The sequence below is a fragment of the Telmatherina bonti genome (assembly GCF_933228915.1).
Source record: "Telmatherina bonti genome assembly, chromosome: 4".
In the NCBI taxonomy this organism is placed as follows: domain Eukaryota; kingdom Metazoa; phylum Chordata; class Actinopteri; order Atheriniformes; family Telmatherinidae; genus Telmatherina; species Telmatherina bonti.
In genome coordinates, this window is record NC_136622.1 from 10,015,223 (window position 1) to 10,035,070 (window position 19,848).

General features: G+C 40.9%; 1 protein-coding gene across 1 annotated transcript; it reads right to left on the minus strand.

The window, feature by feature from the left end:
- Nucleotides 1-3,311: 3,311 nt before the first annotated feature.
- igfbp6b (insulin-like growth factor binding protein 6b) lies at nucleotides 3,312-8,834 on the minus strand. The gene is made up of 4 exons (XM_079239512.1): nucleotides 8,483-8,834; nucleotides 7,711-7,745; nucleotides 4,650-4,769; nucleotides 3,312-4,369 (listed from the first exon to the last, which is right to left on the minus strand). The coding sequence occupies exons 1-4, from the start codon at nucleotides 8,817-8,819 to the stop codon at nucleotides 4,256-4,258; spliced, it is 606 nt and encodes a 201-aa protein (XP_079095638.1). The 5' UTR covers nucleotides 8,820-8,834; the 3' UTR covers nucleotides 3,312-4,255.
- Between the last annotated feature and the right edge of the window lie 11,014 nt (nucleotides 8,835-19,848).

Below are 19,848 nucleotides of genomic sequence, written 5' to 3' on the forward strand. Positions count from 1 at the left end.
TAAACGTCCCATCTTTACTAAATAGTCTTTTGTTGTTTTCACCGTAAAAGCAAAGTCCTTTTGAATTTCTTTCTGTTGCATTTATAATACTTTTGGATTTAAAGCACAGCTATTGGAGCTGCTTCACTTTCTGTTTGTTTTAGCTTGGCTGGCCAGTTTTTGTTTCACACATTTTGTGCCTTGTTTTCTTTTTTTGTACTGGCTGGTTTTTTCAGTTGTATAGATGTTTTGTAGCTCTTTTTCTTTGAACATCTTCGCTAAGCCCAACATTAATGATGTTGCCACCATTTGTTTGTTCCCATCTGAACTTGTAACAATAAATTCTCAGCACTTTCACATTTAAACAGGCATTTTTACTTGTTTTTATTTGATATAACCATCATGGTTTTTCTCAAATCGCCTCAGAGTGATTTTCCATGCTTTCATGTCATGGGCCATGATTTAACAACCAAAACTTGAAATTATTTGTTATTTTACACATTTTCATTTAATCTAATTTTCAGTTTAGGGGACTATTTATTTATTTATTGTTTTTATTGTTTGTATTTTCTACAAACAGGAGAGGGCTCTGGCAGTGCTCCTCCTGTTCCTCCTTGCACAAAGAATGAGGGAGTGGTCCTGCTGCTGGGTTGTTACCTTCCCATGGCCTCCTCTACGTTTCCTGATGTACTGGCCTGTCTCCTGGTAGTGCCTCCATCGTCTGGACCCTACACTGACAAACACAGCAAACCTGTGGTTTGGTTGACTTGGAGTTACATTGTGTTGTTTAAGTGTTCCCTTTATGTTTTTTAAGCAGTTTATATAGCACCTCACATCAGGGTGCAAGATACTGGCAGGCAAAGAATACATGGAGCATCATAACCAAGTAGCTGGCATAGTGTACTGGAACATCTGTGCAGAATATAGACTGGAGACCCCTAAGTCCCAGTGGGAAACACCCCCCAAGGTCTGAATGAGAGGACTAAGATCCTCTGGGACTTCCAGATCCAGATAGATAAAATGGTGGTGGCCAACCAACCGGACATAGTTATCATGGATAAGCAGCAGAGCAAAGCTACAGTGATCGATGTATCCATCCCCAGTGATGGAAATATCAGGAAAAAGGAGCATGAGAAACTGGAGAAGTACCAAGGCTTCAAGGAAGAACTGGAAAAGACCTGGAGGGTGAAAGCAACAGTAGTATCCATAGTGATCGAAGCACTGGGGGCCGTGTCCTCCATACTGGAGAAGTGGCTTAAACAGATACCTGGAAAAACATCAGACATCTCTGTCCAGAAAAGCACAGTTCTAGGAACAGCTAAGATACTGTGTAGGACCTTCAAGCTCCCAGACTGTGGTAGAGAACCCGAGCTTAAGAGATGAACAGCCACCTGCCCTACCCTGGGAGATGGGAGGTGTGGGAGGTGTGGGTGAAAAAGGAGTCTTTGGTTTTTTTTTTTCTTCCCACTCCACAATATTACCTATGTTAAAATACAAAGAATTAATACCGTAATGTTTGTTGCAAAGAACTGGGTTAAGTTCTCCAACTCCTCTGACAAATATAGCTAAACTAAGTGTGGAAGTGCTCCTTGAAGAGCTGAGTCTTCGGCTTGCTCTTAAAAGTAGACAAGGACTCTGCAGAGTGGACTTAGTTTGGAAGATCATTCCACCATCGTGGCACAACAGAGGAAAAGAGTCTGGCTGGTGATTTAGTCCCATGAACTGGTGGTAACACGAGGTGTCTTTTACTGGTGGAACATAGCTGTTGGTAGGGAGTGTAGGTCTCGATCATAGACCATATGAAAGATGGGCGGAGCCTCTGGCAGTTAAAAGTGAAGCCTATGCGGAAGTGCATAAAACTGCAGTTTCCCTCTCATCCACTAGAGGCTGCAAAACAGAGATAATCCCAATAGACTCCCATGTTAAAAAGGACAATTTCTTAGCAGAATAAAAATGTTTAGAGCCTAGTTCAAAAATCCATTTTAGGTTTTATAGGTCAGGTTTACCTTCATGACAACTGTGGAGGGAGTGAATTTTTTACTAACTCGCTGGTTTAAAAGTAATTTAATCTCGGACGTTTGGCATATTTAGGGGCGTGTCCTTTTGATTGACAGGTACCCAATCTCCCGCTTCAAGTCAGAAGAACGCAAAACAACCGCGGTTTTTAGCCAGTTAACAACGTGACTTAGCTTTAGCCCACTTACCTCTGTTAGCTGGTTAGCTCCTGTTATCTTCTAGTTTGCTCGGTTAGTTCTTAGCTACAGGCAGCTCTGAGTTTGCTCGATGTCAATCATCCGCCATGATGCTCACATCCCCCTCTCAGCTCCACCTCTTTGCCCATATTTGTATTTTCCGGGTGAGATGACACGCATGCCTCTGCCAAGATGGTGATGATAGGAACCGCCCACTGAGCTTCAATTCAGCTCTTCAAAACCAATGGGTGACGCCACGGAGGCTCTGTCCATCTTTTTATATACAGTCTAGGAGTGAAGGTAGACAGGAGCCGTTTGAAATATTATTTTGTAAGCCAGAAGCAAAGCTTTAAATTTGATGCGTGCTGCGAACGGAAGCCAGTGAAGTGACATGAACTCATTTGGGTTGGTTGAAAACCAGATGTGCTGCGGCATTGTGGATCATCTGCGGAGGTTTAACCGAGCATGCAGGCAGACCTGCCAGAAGAGAATTGCAGTAATCAATGCATGAAATAACCAGAGCCTGAACCAAAAGCTGAGTCGTGTGTTCTGTCAGGTATGGTCTGATTCTCTTGATGTTGTAGAGAACAAATCAGCAAGTACGGGCAACTGAGGCAACATGGACCTTAAAAGTCCTTAAAGGACCATAAAGGTCAACTGGTCATCCACGATGACACCACAATTCCGGACAGCAGACGTAGGCACAAGTGTGATAAAGTCAAGCTTCACACTTACTTGTGGAGGTCAGTGTTTTCTGTGTTTCTGTGTGCAATTTCTCCTGATTAAAATTATTGTCTGAACAATTGTAAGATATGGTTGTAGTGGCCACCACTCCAGTTTAAGTAAAGGCAGTAAATACACTGAGAATATTCAGGATTTTTTAAATGGAAAAAGATGATCAGGTCTGAAAAGGAAAAGTCAACAAACGTGTTTTAGTAATATATGTTTTATTTTTCACTGTTTTTATTGTAATTTATATTTTTTAGACTTGCAAGTGTCTTACAGGTCTATTTGGGACCCATCACCACAGCAACACAGACATCAGCACAAGTTTGATCAGAAAGTCACTTCTACTCATATTTCATGTCTCTTTCAACACTAGCAGAGACGTAGGTTACCATAACAATACAAATGGGATCTTTTTTTCCTGTGCTGAGATAAAATTTTATATTATTATGTGCCAAAAGGAAATACAGCAGAATGAGAAAATTCTCTTCTTTAAAATAGACAAAGCATAATCATTAAGAAATCATCAATAATGACTGTTTAACATACAGCAGTTGTGATGAATGTGATGCGTTTTGATATAAAGAGCCCAACATTTCCCCCATCATGGCATAAAATAATCTCTATATTAAATAAGAAACTGCTAACAATATAAAAATACATGGCATTATACTGTAGTTCATTAAATAAACCAACAATTCATATACAAAATATTATACTGATGTGTATAAAAATATGTCTTACAACTTCTCTGAAAAGGGAAACAGTCCACCACCACACAATATGTCAACATATGTACAAACAAACAACTGATGAGGCATCCAGGATCATAAGACTATAGTTTCTGACTCCACACACACACACACATCATCCTGTGTGTGGTTACATGTAGGTGTGTGTGCTTGATGGAAATACATCCTCAAAAATAAATTAATAGAAAAGCTGTTTTCTGTCAATTATTTCTGCTTTGTGGTGTATCTTTGGAGAAAGGGAGAGAAGACGGTGAGGCACACACTCTTCGGTGTCTCATCGCCTGTGTTAACAGTATTCCAGCCACTGAGATCAGAGCTAACTCAGGCAGTGTCAGCTATTCTACAGAGAAAAGAGACAAAGCTGGGGAGGAAAGAAATCATTTCTGGGATCACTGAGGTGTTTGATGTGAGCATGCAGCATGTTGCCACACCACGCTGCAGATGATTCTAGAGGGGCATGAATGTTAAACTTGTGTATATTTCCCACATGAAGTGGTTTATCCCTGCAACCCCCTATCCAGGCAGTGTTTAGCAGGCGCTAAAGCTACCTCCCTCTCCCTGTGCTCCTCCTCTTCTAGGCTCAGAGCAGTAGGACAGACTCCTCTCTCACTCCCCATCGCATGGTAAAGCACCATCCTCAATGACATGTGAAGGCACGGACACACCAAACTCATCTACACACCAACAGTGGCCTCGTTGCATGCCCTTGGAGGAGCGGCACTGCGGGGGGGGGGGAGACAGAGGTTTTTTATCAGATTTAAAAGAAAAATGACAAAGAAGAAATTACATCACTTCATTATACAGAGTCACTCTGAGCACACAGCTGAGAGGTTCAGCAAATCCTGCCATGTTTTCAGCAAGCAAAATTGTATGTATAGCCCTTTCAAGGCCAGGACCAGCTCTGTTCACACCCCCCCACAGTAAGACCAGGTCAGAACAATGAAACAGTTTCACAACTAAAAGAACATACGTCATCACATCCCAACAGGAAATACGCTACCTGTTTTTTCCTGTAGAAGCCACGGGTGTCACAGTTGGGTATGTAGATGTCGCGGTCAGACTGGAAGATTGTCAACTCCAGACCCCTCAGGACGCTGTTGAGCAGCTTGCGACAAGGAGCCTGAAAGCAGTGATGCAGATCAACAATGTAATGGTCAAGTAATAGTAATTAATGGTAGGTAATGGAGAGAGGCGTATCAAAATATTATGAAGCCAAACAAGTTACAACACCACTTGGAGACTTTTCATCCTAACCACATAAAAACTTGTTGGTTACTTTAGAAAGAAACCAGCACCATCTTATCGAAAACCCGGCTCACCTGAAGTAGTTTGCAGAGAGTCCTGGTTTAAAACATTTCACACTGGACCAGAACAATGGATAATAATACTGACACTGACCCAACTTTAACTATCGTGAACTGCACTGCCCCCAATAAACTAATGACACATTTCCTTGTATGTTTTTTGCCTCATGTGACAGGCAGAAAAAGTTTGGGAACCACTGGTTTTATGTGAGTAGTAATTGATGATTTCTGGGTCAGTAAATAGTGCTTGACGCATGTTGGTACTCTGAGGGGGCTGCCCTCTTCACAAAACCCGACATTGTAACTTTGCAGGAGTGGATCTGGTGTAGGTATCCGGATCTGCCCGAGGCCCTGCGCCAACTGATGATGTCACAGTACATGACTGGCTAGACCTTGGGTACACAATTGTGGTTGGACAACTTATGGAAATAGTTTTTCAGCGAAATGGGATTATTGTTCTTTTTTGTTGTATTCACAAATGTTTATCAAACTGTGTGTGGTTGTGTGGTTTATCATCAAACTGAACTTACCACAGGACTTGGGGCGTGTCACCCGGTATGCACTTCTCCATTTGGAAGGTATCAAAAAAATTACACAATTAAAAATAACAGTGCGACTTAACGTAAATGTTAGTAACTCTTTTTTAGTTCATATTTGCAAAATTTATTCACAATTAAACCAGATGTACATAAATTCCAAATTTATGTTTTTTTTCCGGCTGCATTAGATGTACAGGTGTATCACTGAAAGGTGGTGTTTTAAGCACGTTTGCAATGTATTGAGAAGTTGCCATGATAATAAAATCAATTCATCTTCAGATTGAAAGAAACTTTATTGGTCCTGGGAAAACATGTTTAGTTAGCCAAAGAAAATGTAAAATAAAGCAAAAATATCTATTGATTAATTAGAGTCCACAAGTATCTTATTGCCCAATATATTGTGACATCATCAGCAGGCGCAGCACGAGCAGATCTGGTACCTACACCATCTCCCACTGGATCATGTTCCCTGGAGCGCTTTGCTATACAGCCCCCCCCCCCTCCATAAAAACAGGGCCCTGCTTTGTGCTCCTTTCCTCTCCTCTTCCACTAAAAGTTTGTCGTGGCTGAACAAAGTAAGAAGGTGAAAACGGTGTTTGAGGAGGCCAGATGGAGAAAATGGGAAAGGGATCGTTCCAGAGGAAAGAAAACGAGTTGATCCTGGCAAAGAATGTCCTGGTTTGAGTCTGATGACAGAACAGTGTGGATGCAAAACCTGCTCTCTGTTTGCCTCAGACAGCTAAATTAGCTCTTTGCCTGTTGTGATGAACTTTCTTTTATATCTTTCAGCCAGCGTTTATTCAAAACAATGGCAGTAAGTGTCTGATGAGCTGCAGAACATTTCAGTATATGTCTGTGTATTTATTTTGCTGTTTAATTTAAGCTAACCGCGGCTAGTTGAAGCTAATCAGCTACAGACCAAAGCTAACATTGGGCTGTTTGCATGCAATAAATGCATTTTCTATAGTTCATGTAAATATGAAAGGAGTAACCAAACAGTTAGAAACTGGCCTGGTTTATTTTCATGGTTTTCATATGCTGTTAACCAGGAAGCAGCAGTACTGTAATGTCCTATAAGCTAATGTCTAATGATGGCTTTTTTATAGTAAGTTATTGACATGAGTTTTGCCAAAGTGACTGCATCATGTGATAATCAAAACTATAATTTATAGTAATGTTTTTAGGCAGTTTTTGCTTTGTGTGGTTGCTTTTTTCTGAATTTACCAATGGAGACTGTTTAACTTTGCTACACAGTCAGGTGACCTGTGGAAAGTTACAGGTTTAGCGCCCCTAGTGGCCAAAAGTTACATGGTACCCCTTTAATGACACAAAGTGACAGAACATGTTAGAGAATGTGTTCAATAAAGCCAACATTTTACACAGAGTTAACTAATGTGAAATGGAATCAGATATGGGACTGGGTTGCTGGGGTTTGGTGGCTAGTCTGATAAAAACCAATCCCTGATTCAGGTACAGGAGCAGCTGGACTTGGGTTAACTGGTGGATTGTTGTTGTTCTTTCTGTGTTTCCTCTGTAATAAGACTTTGTGTTTGTAATACCTATTCCCTTTTAAAAAAAAAAAAAAAAAAATCATATACCATAAAATATATAAACAATATTTTGGGTTTTACATTTTAAAAGCCTTAACGCTGTTATTTAAGTTTCCAGAGACTCAAGAACCTGGTACTTTAGTACTGATTCTAACCAAAGTTTACAGGCCCCTCTGTCTCCCCCCGCCCACACACACACACACACACACACAAACCAGTGTTTTATTATGCCCACTCATTCAAAATTGCTCTGGATACACCCCTGCATAAATCCTTCAGTTGATGTGAAGCTAAAAGCAAAGAATAAGTCTATTTCTATTCATTATGTGCAACATATTGTCTGATTGTACCGTTACACCATGTTTGAGCAATGGCTGCTGTCATATTCATGGCAGCATTCATGCCACCTCTAAAGAAGCAGGGTAGTAGGCTGTTGGAGTCACAGATTTTTATCTGCAGTGCCTGGCTTGAAACTTTTCCAATTCACATCATGCGCAATTAGTTCTGCCGCATAGCAGCACACACATCATGCACCATGAGAGCAGTGTGTTCACTCGGCTGTAACACCCCCAAACAACAGCAGATTGTACAACGTGTAACCCTTTATGCCTAATACAGGGTACCACATTTTTTATCTTTCAATCAGAGACAGAAACATAGGAACTTACTTTGTCAATGTCACCGCTGTGTGAGGGATGTGGACCTGAAAGAAAAGGAGGAGGGGCTGGTATGAGATTGGAACGACAGCTACCATGTCAAATTATACAGCATATATTACAGTTAGTATGGTATTTACTTATATATATATTTCAAAAGAAGATTCTACAAGTTACTAGAAGATGTTAACACATGATGTCAATCTGTGGGTGTTTAATCAAACATAATTTACAGTCGACTGCAGTATCTCACTCTGAACAGCAGATGGAGATCCCTGCAATAAAAAGCTGTGATCGAGATGAAGGCGATACTATGACAGTTTCACAATTATCCTAGATCCTCCACAGAGTGGCTGACTTGCAGGACAGATTTTTGTCATGCACCCTGAAATTCAAATGATTGATAAATACACGGTTGCTGGTATGAACAGACAGTAGAGGAGCTTGATGTCGACATTCATCATGTAGAAGCGTAATTTTTACTTCACTGCAGGGACATTTTTAGCTACAGTGACAGTCGAGGTGCTGCAGAGCTGAACATTTATCTGTGCTGCACAAAATGCAGCCAAGCTTAAATGTCATACACTAGGTGACACAGCATCAAATGCAGGACTGGGGGGGGGTGTCACCTTGTATGCACAGTTATGTGCAAAGGTTGTCACAATATAACACTGTACATTAAACCTACTGTGTGCATATATAAACCTATAAACTAACACATTAAGCAGGATAGATAGATAGATAGATAGATAGATAGATAGACAGACAGATAGATAGATCTTACCTGTGGGGTGGGGTCTCTCTGTGGGACTCGTCCTGCTGTGCTTGGCGCATATACCCCTTCCCTGCAACAGAGCCTGCAAAGGGCTGTGCTCCCTGGGGGGAGGCACACAGCGGAGCCCCTTGGCACAGCTCAGGGTGTACACACCACACGGTTCTCCAGGGGCCAAAACTGACGTGCTGCCAGCATCATTATGGTCCCTTGGGGGTCGACCTGCCCCCAGTGGATCCCTGCATGAGGGACAGTCTTTGAAGGGGCCCAAACGGTTTGCGGCGGTCCCCGATCCATTGTGAGCAATCAGCATCAAAACCATGGCTGTCAAGTTAGAGAAGACGGGCATTTTCTGTTCGGGTCTCAAGTTGTGCACACTGTCACGCTCTGGCGGATAAATGTGGCTGATGCTATTTCTGGATGTATATCACCCTCTGTCTCCCTGTCTCCCCCCTCAGTCCTCCTCCTGCTCCTATACAGCAGTTTTCCGTGGAGCTGAACCAGCTGAGTCCTCTGCAGTAACCGAGGACACAAATGGAGATTGAAGGAGACACAGCAAAGCTCCAGCTTTTAAAGATGTGAAAGGCAGTGATAGAGTGAGGGAGAGAGGGGAAGAGAGAGTACAGTTATGACACCTTCAGGGGCTGGGACTGACAGAGAGAAAGAGAGAGAGAGGTGGCAGGGAGGGGAGAGCTGCTGGATTATGTTCCCTTTCAGAAATTATCAAAATCTCTCCACCCATTCCTGTTTTATACCACATTCATCTTGCCCTCTTTTTTTCCACTCATGTGGAGCTATTCGCTTTCTTTCCTTTGTCAAAGACCTTGTCTTGAATAATTGAATAAATATTTACCATGGTAACAGATACAAATGGATTGTATATGTGCTTCCATCAGTATCACCCCTGCACATGCACAGCTGTGTGTGAGTATGTGTTATATCTTTATTCATCCATGTGTGAGGTTATTACAGATTATTTCCAGTACAAACATGTAATTCTGACCAGCTCTACATACTCTGTAGGGTCCTGAAGGGGTCATGGGAGTTTTCCCAGTCTACATGTGCTTTGTGGACTTGGAAAAGACATTTAAATCATGTCCACCAAGGCGACCTGTGGGGGTGCTCCAGGAATATGGAGTACCAGACCCCCTAGTTTAAGCTGTCCCAGTACGACAGGTGCCAGAACTTGGTTTGCACTGCTGGTGCACGTACCAGATGTGCTTAGGTAGTTCTATTCAATACATATTTGCAACCTATTCACCAGTTTAACCAGTTATTATACATACATTAATGTTTTTTTCCTACTGCATTAGATGAGCAGTAGTATTACTACCAGGGCAAGCTCCACTTGGTGGTGTTCTAAGCATAAGTTGTCAATGTATGAAGGAGCTGCCTTGACAACATTGGCAGTGAGAGTCACAAACACAAACACACACACACACATACAAAAATAAAATAAATAAGTTAACAAAATTAGTTAATTTCTTGTTCTGTCCATAAGGATATAGGTCGAAATAAAGAAAGTAACTGAGTCCTGTTATTTATTTGAAGAGCCTCATGATACATCAGATTACCCTTATTATGCCTTTCACTTTTTATTTATTTATCACACATTTAAATTTAAAATTGCTATGGAGAATACAAGTTTAGGATGCCATAATAATGTGACATGACAGCAATAGAAACACCTGCCATTTGTCACCAACTCTTTTCTTTTATGGACAGAATTTCTGGGCTCAGCTGAGGTGTTGATAGGATCTGGTTTGGTGGCCTCAGGATTGGGTCTCTGCTTTAGCATATGATGAGGTTCTGTTGGGTTCATCAGGTCATGACTTCCAGCTTTCACTGGAGCAATTTGCAGATAAGGGTTAGGTTTAGGGGTAGAATGTAGTATGAGACTAGCAAGCTGATCAGTACAGTGTTGGCTGTGATGGGAACACTGCCATGGTCTGTTGTGCTGAAGGAAGTCAAAGCCAAAAGGCAAAGCTCTTAATTTACCAGTCAATCTATGCTCCTACCCTTACTTATGTTAACTAGCTATGGGTAGTGACCAAAAGAACAAGATCACAAATACAAGTGGCCAAATGGAGTTTTCTCTCCCTGGGGAGGTGTTCTGGGCATGTCACACTGTAAGGAAACTGCATGAAACACCTAGGACACACTGTAAGGTTTATGTCTCTTGACTCACCTGGATTTGTAATTGGGAGGCTTTGTATAGGATGGGATGGCTTGGTACATGAACACTCAATAAGGATTGTAAGGCTCTTTCCAGGATGGTTCGGTTTTGGAAGGGAAGAATTGGTATGGAAAGGCTTGGTACAGATCAGGTTACCTGGTATGGGACAGGTGGTATGGGATGGTACAGGACAGTACGGTGATGTAATTGGAGGGCTTAGTGTGGGACCAGATGGCTCGATACAAGATGAGCTGGCTTGGTACAGAGCTTGGATCATGCTTCTCCACGACCCTTCCATTGGGATCCCAGTCTTACCTATCTGACCCTAAAAGGTGAAGCTTGAGACACTGCAATCCAATGACTCAGCGCAGGCCTTTCCTATAGGAAACCTAAACGGTCCCCTAGGCTATCATCTGCTGGGAATGACCTTACTTGCAAGCCAAATCTACCACCAATGTTCACTGGGTGAGCCGTATTTGTTTCACTGCAGCCTCTGGAGATAATTGCTGCTGTTCTGGGATTTACACTGCAGTGTGTCAAATCTCCATCGTCGCCGCTCTGTCCTGAACATATGCACCAGGTATAGTTTTTGACAGAGAACACTTCTAGAATGTGTCAAGCTCAAAAAAGCCAGACAGGAAATCAGACATGGTAGCAGAGTCAATCATCTGATAAACAAGTATAGCCTGAGCAAGAAGTTACTTCACAGGATACAATAACTGAGGTTCTCTTGCAGAAGTTTATTGCTAACTGTTCCAAGTCCTGGGTACAGTCTACTTTGCAAAAAGGTAATTAAAAAAAATTAAAAAAGGAAATGCGGCAGAGGACTCTGGGCACTGGCAGAAAAACATACAGAAGATATTTACTGGTTATCCAAAGCCCATTAACTGACATATGTAAAATATAAAATTATGCATGCTCTTACATATCACAGCAGTACTTTTTACATGCACTGGAAACCAGTTCCCATCACTCCTTAGAGGTCATGGCACTATCGGTCCAGACCATATGCAGGCCTTCTGTATAAACCATTTAACCGTAAACAATCACATTGCGATACAGGCAGAAAACATCTCAAATGGATCCTCAAAAATATATCTTGCCAAAAGCAGCACATATTTACCTTTTATAGGGACAAACTTTGAATCACCAGAGTCTAGTTTCCTTTCCAGTTAGGTCAAACAGGAAGAAGGGCCAAAATGCTTCTTATAAAGTGTTTGCAAAAAAGGTTTCTACTCAACATTGCCATCTGGTGGCCAAGATTTACAACATGGCATGCTTTTACATCTCAAGGAATTAACAGAATGAAAACTGCAGCAGAGGATACACAACCCCTAAATGTCACAAAACACAACAAACCACACTAGAATATTTCTTAGAAAGACTTCCCATACTTAAGTGAGAAGTTATTTTAGTAATTTATCACCTGGCTACATAAGGCATACTACTCATTCAGTGAGGCTGAATGTAAAAGAGCCATTAAGGGATATTCCAATTAAAAGAACATTTTGTAATCTTGCTAGCACCCACAGGAACTCTGCATCTGAAATGCTCTGGGTGTGAAATGGTGCTGGAATGAAACCGCAGAGCATCCACAACGCAGAACACACAGATCCAATAGAAAATGGGGGACTTGGCCTCTAATTTTAACAAAATCAAGAGACAAACATTGAGCGTACAGCACAGAAACAGCAGATGGAAGAAGAAAATAGAGGCAATTAAAACAGAGATGGTCAATCATATTTCCCCTAAAACGATCTACTCAGACTCAGAAACTGCACTATAGAACTTTTATATCTGAGATGCGACGTGACATTTCGGTTCGCGGTTTTCAAATTCACTTTATCCATTAGGAACTTCATTTGCAGAGGAGACTTTGCAGTGCTACAGACACGATAAAAACATTAAAACATGCGTATCCATGTAACATCCATTCATACCAGTCATCACAATAAAACATGAACTACATTAGGAAAAATTAAAATTAAAAACCACAGTTTCCAGTTGCCGTGTCATCTGAGTATTTAATGTAAGTTATTCCCAGGGTGGAGCTCTGACAGTCATTTGTATACAGGTATAATAAGGAACTGACTGCTTTGAACACACAACATCTCTGATCCAGCAAAGACTATTAAAAGAGAGAAAGAGACAAAACAAGAGTCATTATAAGATAATTTTTTTGCTGGCTGGAGAGCTAACAGTTCAGGTTGGAATGCAAAATGGATGCCGAATTAGACTACAACATCTAATAGTAATGATGCAAATAACGATAATGTCAAATGCCAAGCACATCGTGAATGCATGGTGGCCAAAATTCTTTCAAACACGGAAAAGTCTATCATTAAAAACTATGCTTCTAATTGTGTGTAATTACATTACTAAAATGATTATGCTTTTATTTTCTTAGAATGAACATTATATCTAATTGACATGGGTCCACATATAAGGCAGCTGCATTGTTTCACCAATTTGACTACGATATCATTAAACTGACATACAATCCTATGTGACTTTAAAACTCCAGCTCCATTTCAGAAAGAAAAAAAATAAAGGCTTTATAGGGAACTTTAAAACATGTCATGTTTGGTACAGTTTTGGCCAAAGGATACCCTCCATTAACAATGTAGGGAAGCAATTTGGGCCTAATTTTGGTTGTTGAATAAGACTTTTCAGCAAACATGGTGGAAGTGAGTGTTTTCATCTTCACTTCCAAAAAGCACAAATGATTGGAAAAACTGAAATTCTTTAAATAACATACTTCATTAAAAACATATAAAGAAAAAAAAACCTTAAAACAGATGTGTTAAAAATAACAAGATATATTCAATTTTAACACGATATGTGGCCTTTAGCTCAATAAGTTTGGACACCACTTCTCTAAAGCAATATTACTTCAAAGAAGTATTCTTACCTTTGACATTTCCATGAAAATATGTCCTCATGTGAAGAGTAAATCTTCACTGTCTCACTTCTGGTTTGAATCAACACAGAAATGACATACTGCTCAAAGATGGTGCGCCATCTAATGGATTATGTGAGCATAGCACAACTAAACCATGTGGCAGAGATGGCTCATTTAGGTCCAGTTGAGCCAGGCGCATCATTCAGTAAGTAGTAAACCAAACTCAAAGTGTTTACAGTAGTGGTTGTGCAGGACCTTAAAGGGATAGATATAAAATTGGTACATCTATATCTCTAGACCAGGGGTGTCTAACCCTAACCCTTGAGGTCCGCTGTCCTGCAGGTTTTTGATGTTTTCCTACTTCACAACACCTGACTCAAATTATATGGATCTAATGGCCTATGAACTTTGACAAAATGACTCATTAATCTGAGGTATTTGTGTTGCAGGGATACATAAAAAACTTTCAGGATTGTGGCCCTCGAGGACCGGAGCTGGACACCCCTGTTCTAGACTTTGGTTTTCCTTAGTGTGGAGAAAAGCATATCATAAATGTCCTCAAAAAAGGTAAAGACACAGCTGAGCGGAGTTGGGTAGTTTACAAACCCAATGCAGTTGCCAGGCCGTCATGCAGGGGAATAATGACTTTGTCATTCTTGGCAAACTGCTTGGATGAATTCCAGTGCACATCAGTTGGAGTGTCTTGGATGAAACTGAAGGGTTACTGCAAAGTGATGCAATAATTGTTCCAACCTTAAAACCTTAGGACAAACATAAAACACATGTTTTTCAGTAAAGTGAGAACTGAGACATATTGTTGCAAGAGAAAATAAAATTCAAACATGACTACATAGCAGTGCAAAATCAACAAGGTGTGTTATTGCAGAGCTCACGCTGCACCGACGGCAGGATCAGGTGTACCAAAAAGCAAAAAGGGCAGTGTAACAAATCTCATGTGATGACAAAAAGCATTATGCAACATTCACCAAAATACAGAAGTGTACCATTTAGAATTACTCTTTGCCAATAACGTCTGTGTTCAGATCTGTTGGGTGTAGCTTATTTGGCCTTGAAAGAAAAACTGACATTAAAAAAAGATGATTAAAACACGAATTAAGACAAACAAGACTGTTACCATGAGGAAAAAAAACACATTTCTCTTCACCATTATCAAGCCATTCTACACATGACATAAAGGGGTTTTTAGTGTCATGAAAATACCTTGTCTTCAAATCCCTTCAAGGGGTTGATGCACTTTGCTTCCATGGTTTGAGTTTGGGGATGATGCTTACCTCCATCTTTGAAGAAAGAAGTCCATCTTTTTACCAGTAAGCTTGCAGAACTTTGTGTCAAGCTGTCCTAAAAGAGAAAACACAAAGCACACACAAAAAACTTATGATTAGAATTATGATGAACTATGAGATTGAAGCCAAGCCAACTTTTTAAAGCACCTAAAAGGAACTAAACATTTAAACAACTATATCAAAAGACATTAACAACCAGCTGAAAACACATTAAATTGAAGGGGAAAAAAATGACCAAAATACATGATCTATCAATTTTTTGAGTTCACATTTTGCCCTGTTGTGGGTCATGTGGACAAATAAAAACTATTATTGTGATGCAAACAAGAAGGAAATGAGGAAATATTATTAGATGATTATTCAAATTATGATTAATTCCAGTTTAAAGTAACCTGTGGGTCTATAACCTGAATATTTCTGCTGATCTGAAGCTTTCTGGGAGTGTGTTCTAGACATGTGGAGTATAGAAGCTGAATTCAGCTTCTCCATCTCTGCTTCTGACTCTGGGATCTAAAACAAAACAGATCTAGATGACCTGAGGGGTCTGGTAGGTCTACACTGGGAGAAGAGGTCTCTGATGTGTTTTGGTGCTGAACCATTCAGAGCCTTATAGACCAGTAACTTCAGTTTAAAGTCTATCATCCAACAGACAGGCAGCCAGTATGAAGACCTTAGAACAGGACTGATGTGGTCCACCTTCTTGATCTTACCAAGGACTCAAGCAGCAGAGTTATAAATTAGCAGCAGTTGTCAAACTGCCTTTAGGAGCAAAGAATGAAGCTGCGTGAGATTAAAGCAGTCTTGAGTTGATAACTTTTTTATCACACTTTTACCAGCTCTTCCACATGACGCAGTGGTGAGGAACCTTGGCTCTCATCCTGGAAACCAGAACTGGAGCCAGTAAAATTTGTCAGTATTATGGTGAAATTGTTTCATTGGGATTTCCCTCCATGAACTGCAGTCCACCATGTTTGTGATGTGGATGAAAAGTAGCTAACAACATCATTAAGCCAGAAAGAACATCTCCATCAACATTTTACCAAAACCATCACCTGTCAAGCTGAGAAGACACCTGAGTGTTTTTCCAGGAGGAAATTTACTGAAGACTACATGCTAAAATCCTCCACCACATTGTCTAAACCCCTTCACTTTGTTCTGTGGTGTCTCTGCTGGTAGCAGATGTCATGATGTGATGTCTCATGTGTTTTCTCAGTTCTGGTTTCATGTGTTATTTTGTAGCTTTGCCTGTTTAGTTCCCTTTTGTCTTGTTTCCTGTTTTACCTGCCGTCATTAAGTACACCTGGACTCAATTAGTTAATCCATTTTCCCTGTCTCTTGTTCCGTTTCCCAGTATCTATAGCCCTTGGTTTCTGTTCCCACTTGCTGATTCATTGTGTTTGCTTCTTGTGTCAACGTGTCTCATTTGGGATTAAAGATGTCTTGGTTCTGCATCTTACTGTTCTGCATTTGGGTCCACACCTCCACCAACTGTGTATGAAGACCTCCACCTGCTGCTGATGTTAAGCATGTTTGTTTCCCTTTCAGCTTGTCCCTCTGAAGGGGTTACAACTCCAAATCATTGCCCCATGGGCTTCTTTTGATTTCAGCCCAGTTCCCACTGCTAAAGGAATAAAAGGCCAGGAAAAGAATTTCAGAGGGATAGAGGTTCTTTTATTAAAAGTCACCAAGTAAAAATAGTCTCTCCATTCAAAACAGTCATCTAAAATGATTCCATACAAGGTTAAAAAGTGGGGCCAGCCTTCGGTTCTCTGGCTTTTCGTAAGGGGTGATCTACTGCAGACAAGGAAGGGGACGTGTCCCCATTGAGGCCCCGGTATGTCCGCTGCTGTCTTCTTCCATCTAAGCCACATCGTTATTGTTGGAAAGCAAAAAAAAAAAAGGGCAAAGACACTCTTCCTGTAGGGGGATCAGCCTACCTACACAACAGCTCATTGTGTCGCTGTTGACGTGTTGATGTCCCTTTACACCTAATTGTTTAATAGCGTTGCAGATACCAGAGATACAAGGCCAGAGAACTTACATTTATGAATATAATGGTATGCTTTAATCTATATTTCTGTTTTTTCCATCTCCTTCCCTACTATCCTCAAGGCATATCCTCTCCTCCACTTTCATATCAACTCATCCAGATTCTTTATTTTGTCTTCTTGTTTCTCTTCGTGTTTTCTCTAGTTGTCTCTCTGTCCTTGTCCAATTTCCTCCATTCTTATCTTTGCTGTTTTCCATTGGTCCCCAACATACATTCATATTACTTTTCCGTTTTAATCTTTTAAGTCCATTTTCCTTATCTGTTTTTTCTGTCCTTTCCTGATCATTTTCTGGTTCCTCTTTATCCCTTAAGTTGCTTAAACCAAAGTAAATTATTACTGTAAACCTGTGATGTATATTTAAGGAGCATGGAAACCATTCCTACCTTTTTATTTTGGCGTGGCTATGCAACAGATGTTTCCAGATGATTTACTAATCTTTCATTTGGTAGCCATGGAAGCATATCTTACGCTCCTCTTGTCATTTCACCCACGACAGCTATAAGACATTTGGTGAAAACATGTGGTTTTTACATGTTGCTGTTTGATAAGTACAGATAAACACTGTTCCGGATGACAGCTGTTTTTACGGACTAGTGAGGAACAAAGTGACGGCAAAGATTTCTGCAAGATGAATGAGTTGTTTGACTGGTATGCTTTTGATGAGGCAGTCCTGAGGAGTGCAAAACCACAAAGCAGCGATGGTCGCGACTTGTCTGCAGGTAAGTCTTTGTCTTTGTGTGCTATTTGCGTTACAGAAGGGGAATGGCCACTCCTGTTTAGATGGGTGGGTATCTGATCCCAGATTTTTCCCTACTCTCGTCACACCCAAGCTGCCAAAAATCCCTTTCCTGCTCTGTTCTCATTTCTTATATCTTTATATTTAATAAATAAATAAAAATAGTCAAGCCTATTCTGCTGTTTATCATAAAATAATGAGCAATATTCATCTAGGATACACAGTGAGGCAAATTTGAACACCCTGTGATTTTGCAAGTTCTCTCACTTAGAAACCATTGAGGGGTCAGAAATTTTCATCTTAGGTGCATGTCCACTGTGAGAGACATAATCGAAAAAAAAAATCTGGAAATCACATTGTATGATTATCTAAAAATTTATTTGTGTGTTACCACCGCAAATAACTATTTGAACACCTGTCTATCAGCTAGAATTCTGAGTCTCAAAGACTTGTTAGTCCGCCTTTGAAAAGTTCACGTCCACTCCACTTATTATCCTAAATTAGAAGCACCTGTTTGAGGTTGTTAGCTGCATTAAGACGCCTGTCCACCCCATATAATCAGTAAAACTGCAACTACTAACAAGGCCAAGACCAAAGAGCTGTCCAAAGACACCAGAGACAAAATTGGAGACCTCCATAAGGCTGGAAAGGGCTGTGGGGCAATTGCCAAGCAGCTTGGTGATAATAGATCCAATGTTGGAGCAATTAAGTGGAAGCAGCTAAACATGGCTGTCAGTCTCCCTCGGACTGGGGCTCCATGCAAGATCTCCCCTTGCGGGGTCTCAATGATCCTAAGAAAGGTGAGGAATCAGCCCAGAACTACACGGGAGAAGCTGAAAAGAGCTGAGACCACCATTTCCAAGGTTACTGTTGGTATTACACTAAGACGTCACGGGTTAAAATCATGCATGGCACGGAGGGTTCCCCTGCTTAAACCAGCACAAGTCCAGGTCCGTCTTAAGTTTGCCAGTGACCATTTGGGTGATCCAGAGGAGTGATGGGAGAGAGTCATGTGGTCAGATGAGACCAAAATAGAACTCTTTGGTCTTAATTCCACTCACCACGTTTGGAGGAAGAAAAATGAGTCTCATCCCAACAACATCATCCCTACTGTGAAGCATGGGGGTGTAGCATCATGCTTTGGGTTTTTTTTTTCTGCACGTGGGACAGGACGTCTGCACAGCACTAAGGAGAGGATGGCCGGGGCCATGTATTGCAAGATTATTGTATTGGGGAACAACCTCCTTCCCTCAGAGCATTGAAGATAGGTCGTGGCTGGGTCTTCCAGCATGACAATGACCCAAAGCACACAGCCAGGATAACCAAGGAGTGGCTTTGTAAGAAGCATATCAGAGTTCTGGAGTGGCCTAGCCAGTCTCCAGACCTAAACGCAATAGAAAATCTTTGGAGAGAGCTCAAATTCCATGTTTCTCAGTGACAGTGAAACCTGACTAATCTAGAGAAGATCTGTGTGGAGGAGTGGGCCAAAATCCCTCGTGAAAAACTGGTGAAAAAACCATTTGACTTCTGTAATTGTAAACAAAGGCAACTGTACCAAATATTAGCATTGATCTTCTCGGGTGTTTAAATACTTTAATGCTGGTGTGAAAATAATCTTGAAGAGGATCCAGACTGTTCATCCTGAAAGTTTTTTTTATTCAAATTGAGGTCTTCTTTTCTGGTTTTCATTCTGATGAAAGTTTTCCTTCATGTTAAGACACTTTTCCTCCTTTCCTCCTTGTTGCGTGCTACCCCTTGCAGCTTAGGGTGGAGGATTGAATTAAAGTCAAGGTTTGATGCAATCTGGTGGTTTCCTAAGATCAGCCTGAACTGATAATCTGCAAATTGCCCTGACATGACTGTTTTAAACCGTTACTATACAAATAAAACTGCAAAAATTGAAATGTACAAGCGTTTGTTTTTGATTATCCATAGGACAGAGTGAGTGAAACAAATTTGTCAGATCCACCATGTAACATCACCATACAGAACATTTCCCCACCATTCTGGAAGGTATTTAGTCCAATTGGTTGAGCAGCCGCCTTTCGCCTAAAGACTGCTGGGATAGGCTCCAGCTTCCCCGCGACCCTTCATTGGATTAAGCGGTTAGGATGATGAATGAATGAATGATTGAGCAGCCATCTCAAATATACAGGCTAGCACCTTAAAGCAGGTGGTGCAGGTCTAAAATCCGGCTTCAAATCTGTTG

Bases quoted from the DNA above. Each gene is read 5' to 3' on its own strand.
- igfbp6b (XM_079239512.1), bottom strand. From the start codon at position 8,819: ATGCCCGTCTTCTCTAACTTGACAGCCATGGTTTTGATGCTGATTGCT. The intron at 7,746-8,482 runs GTAAGATCTATC...CTTTTCTTTCAG, and splicing joins AGAGAGACCCCACCCCACAG to GTCCACATCCCTCACACAGC. The intron at 4,770-7,710 runs GTAAGTTCCTAT...CACTGCTTTCAG, and splicing joins ACAGCGGTGACATTGACAAA to GCTCCTTGTCGCAAGCTGCT.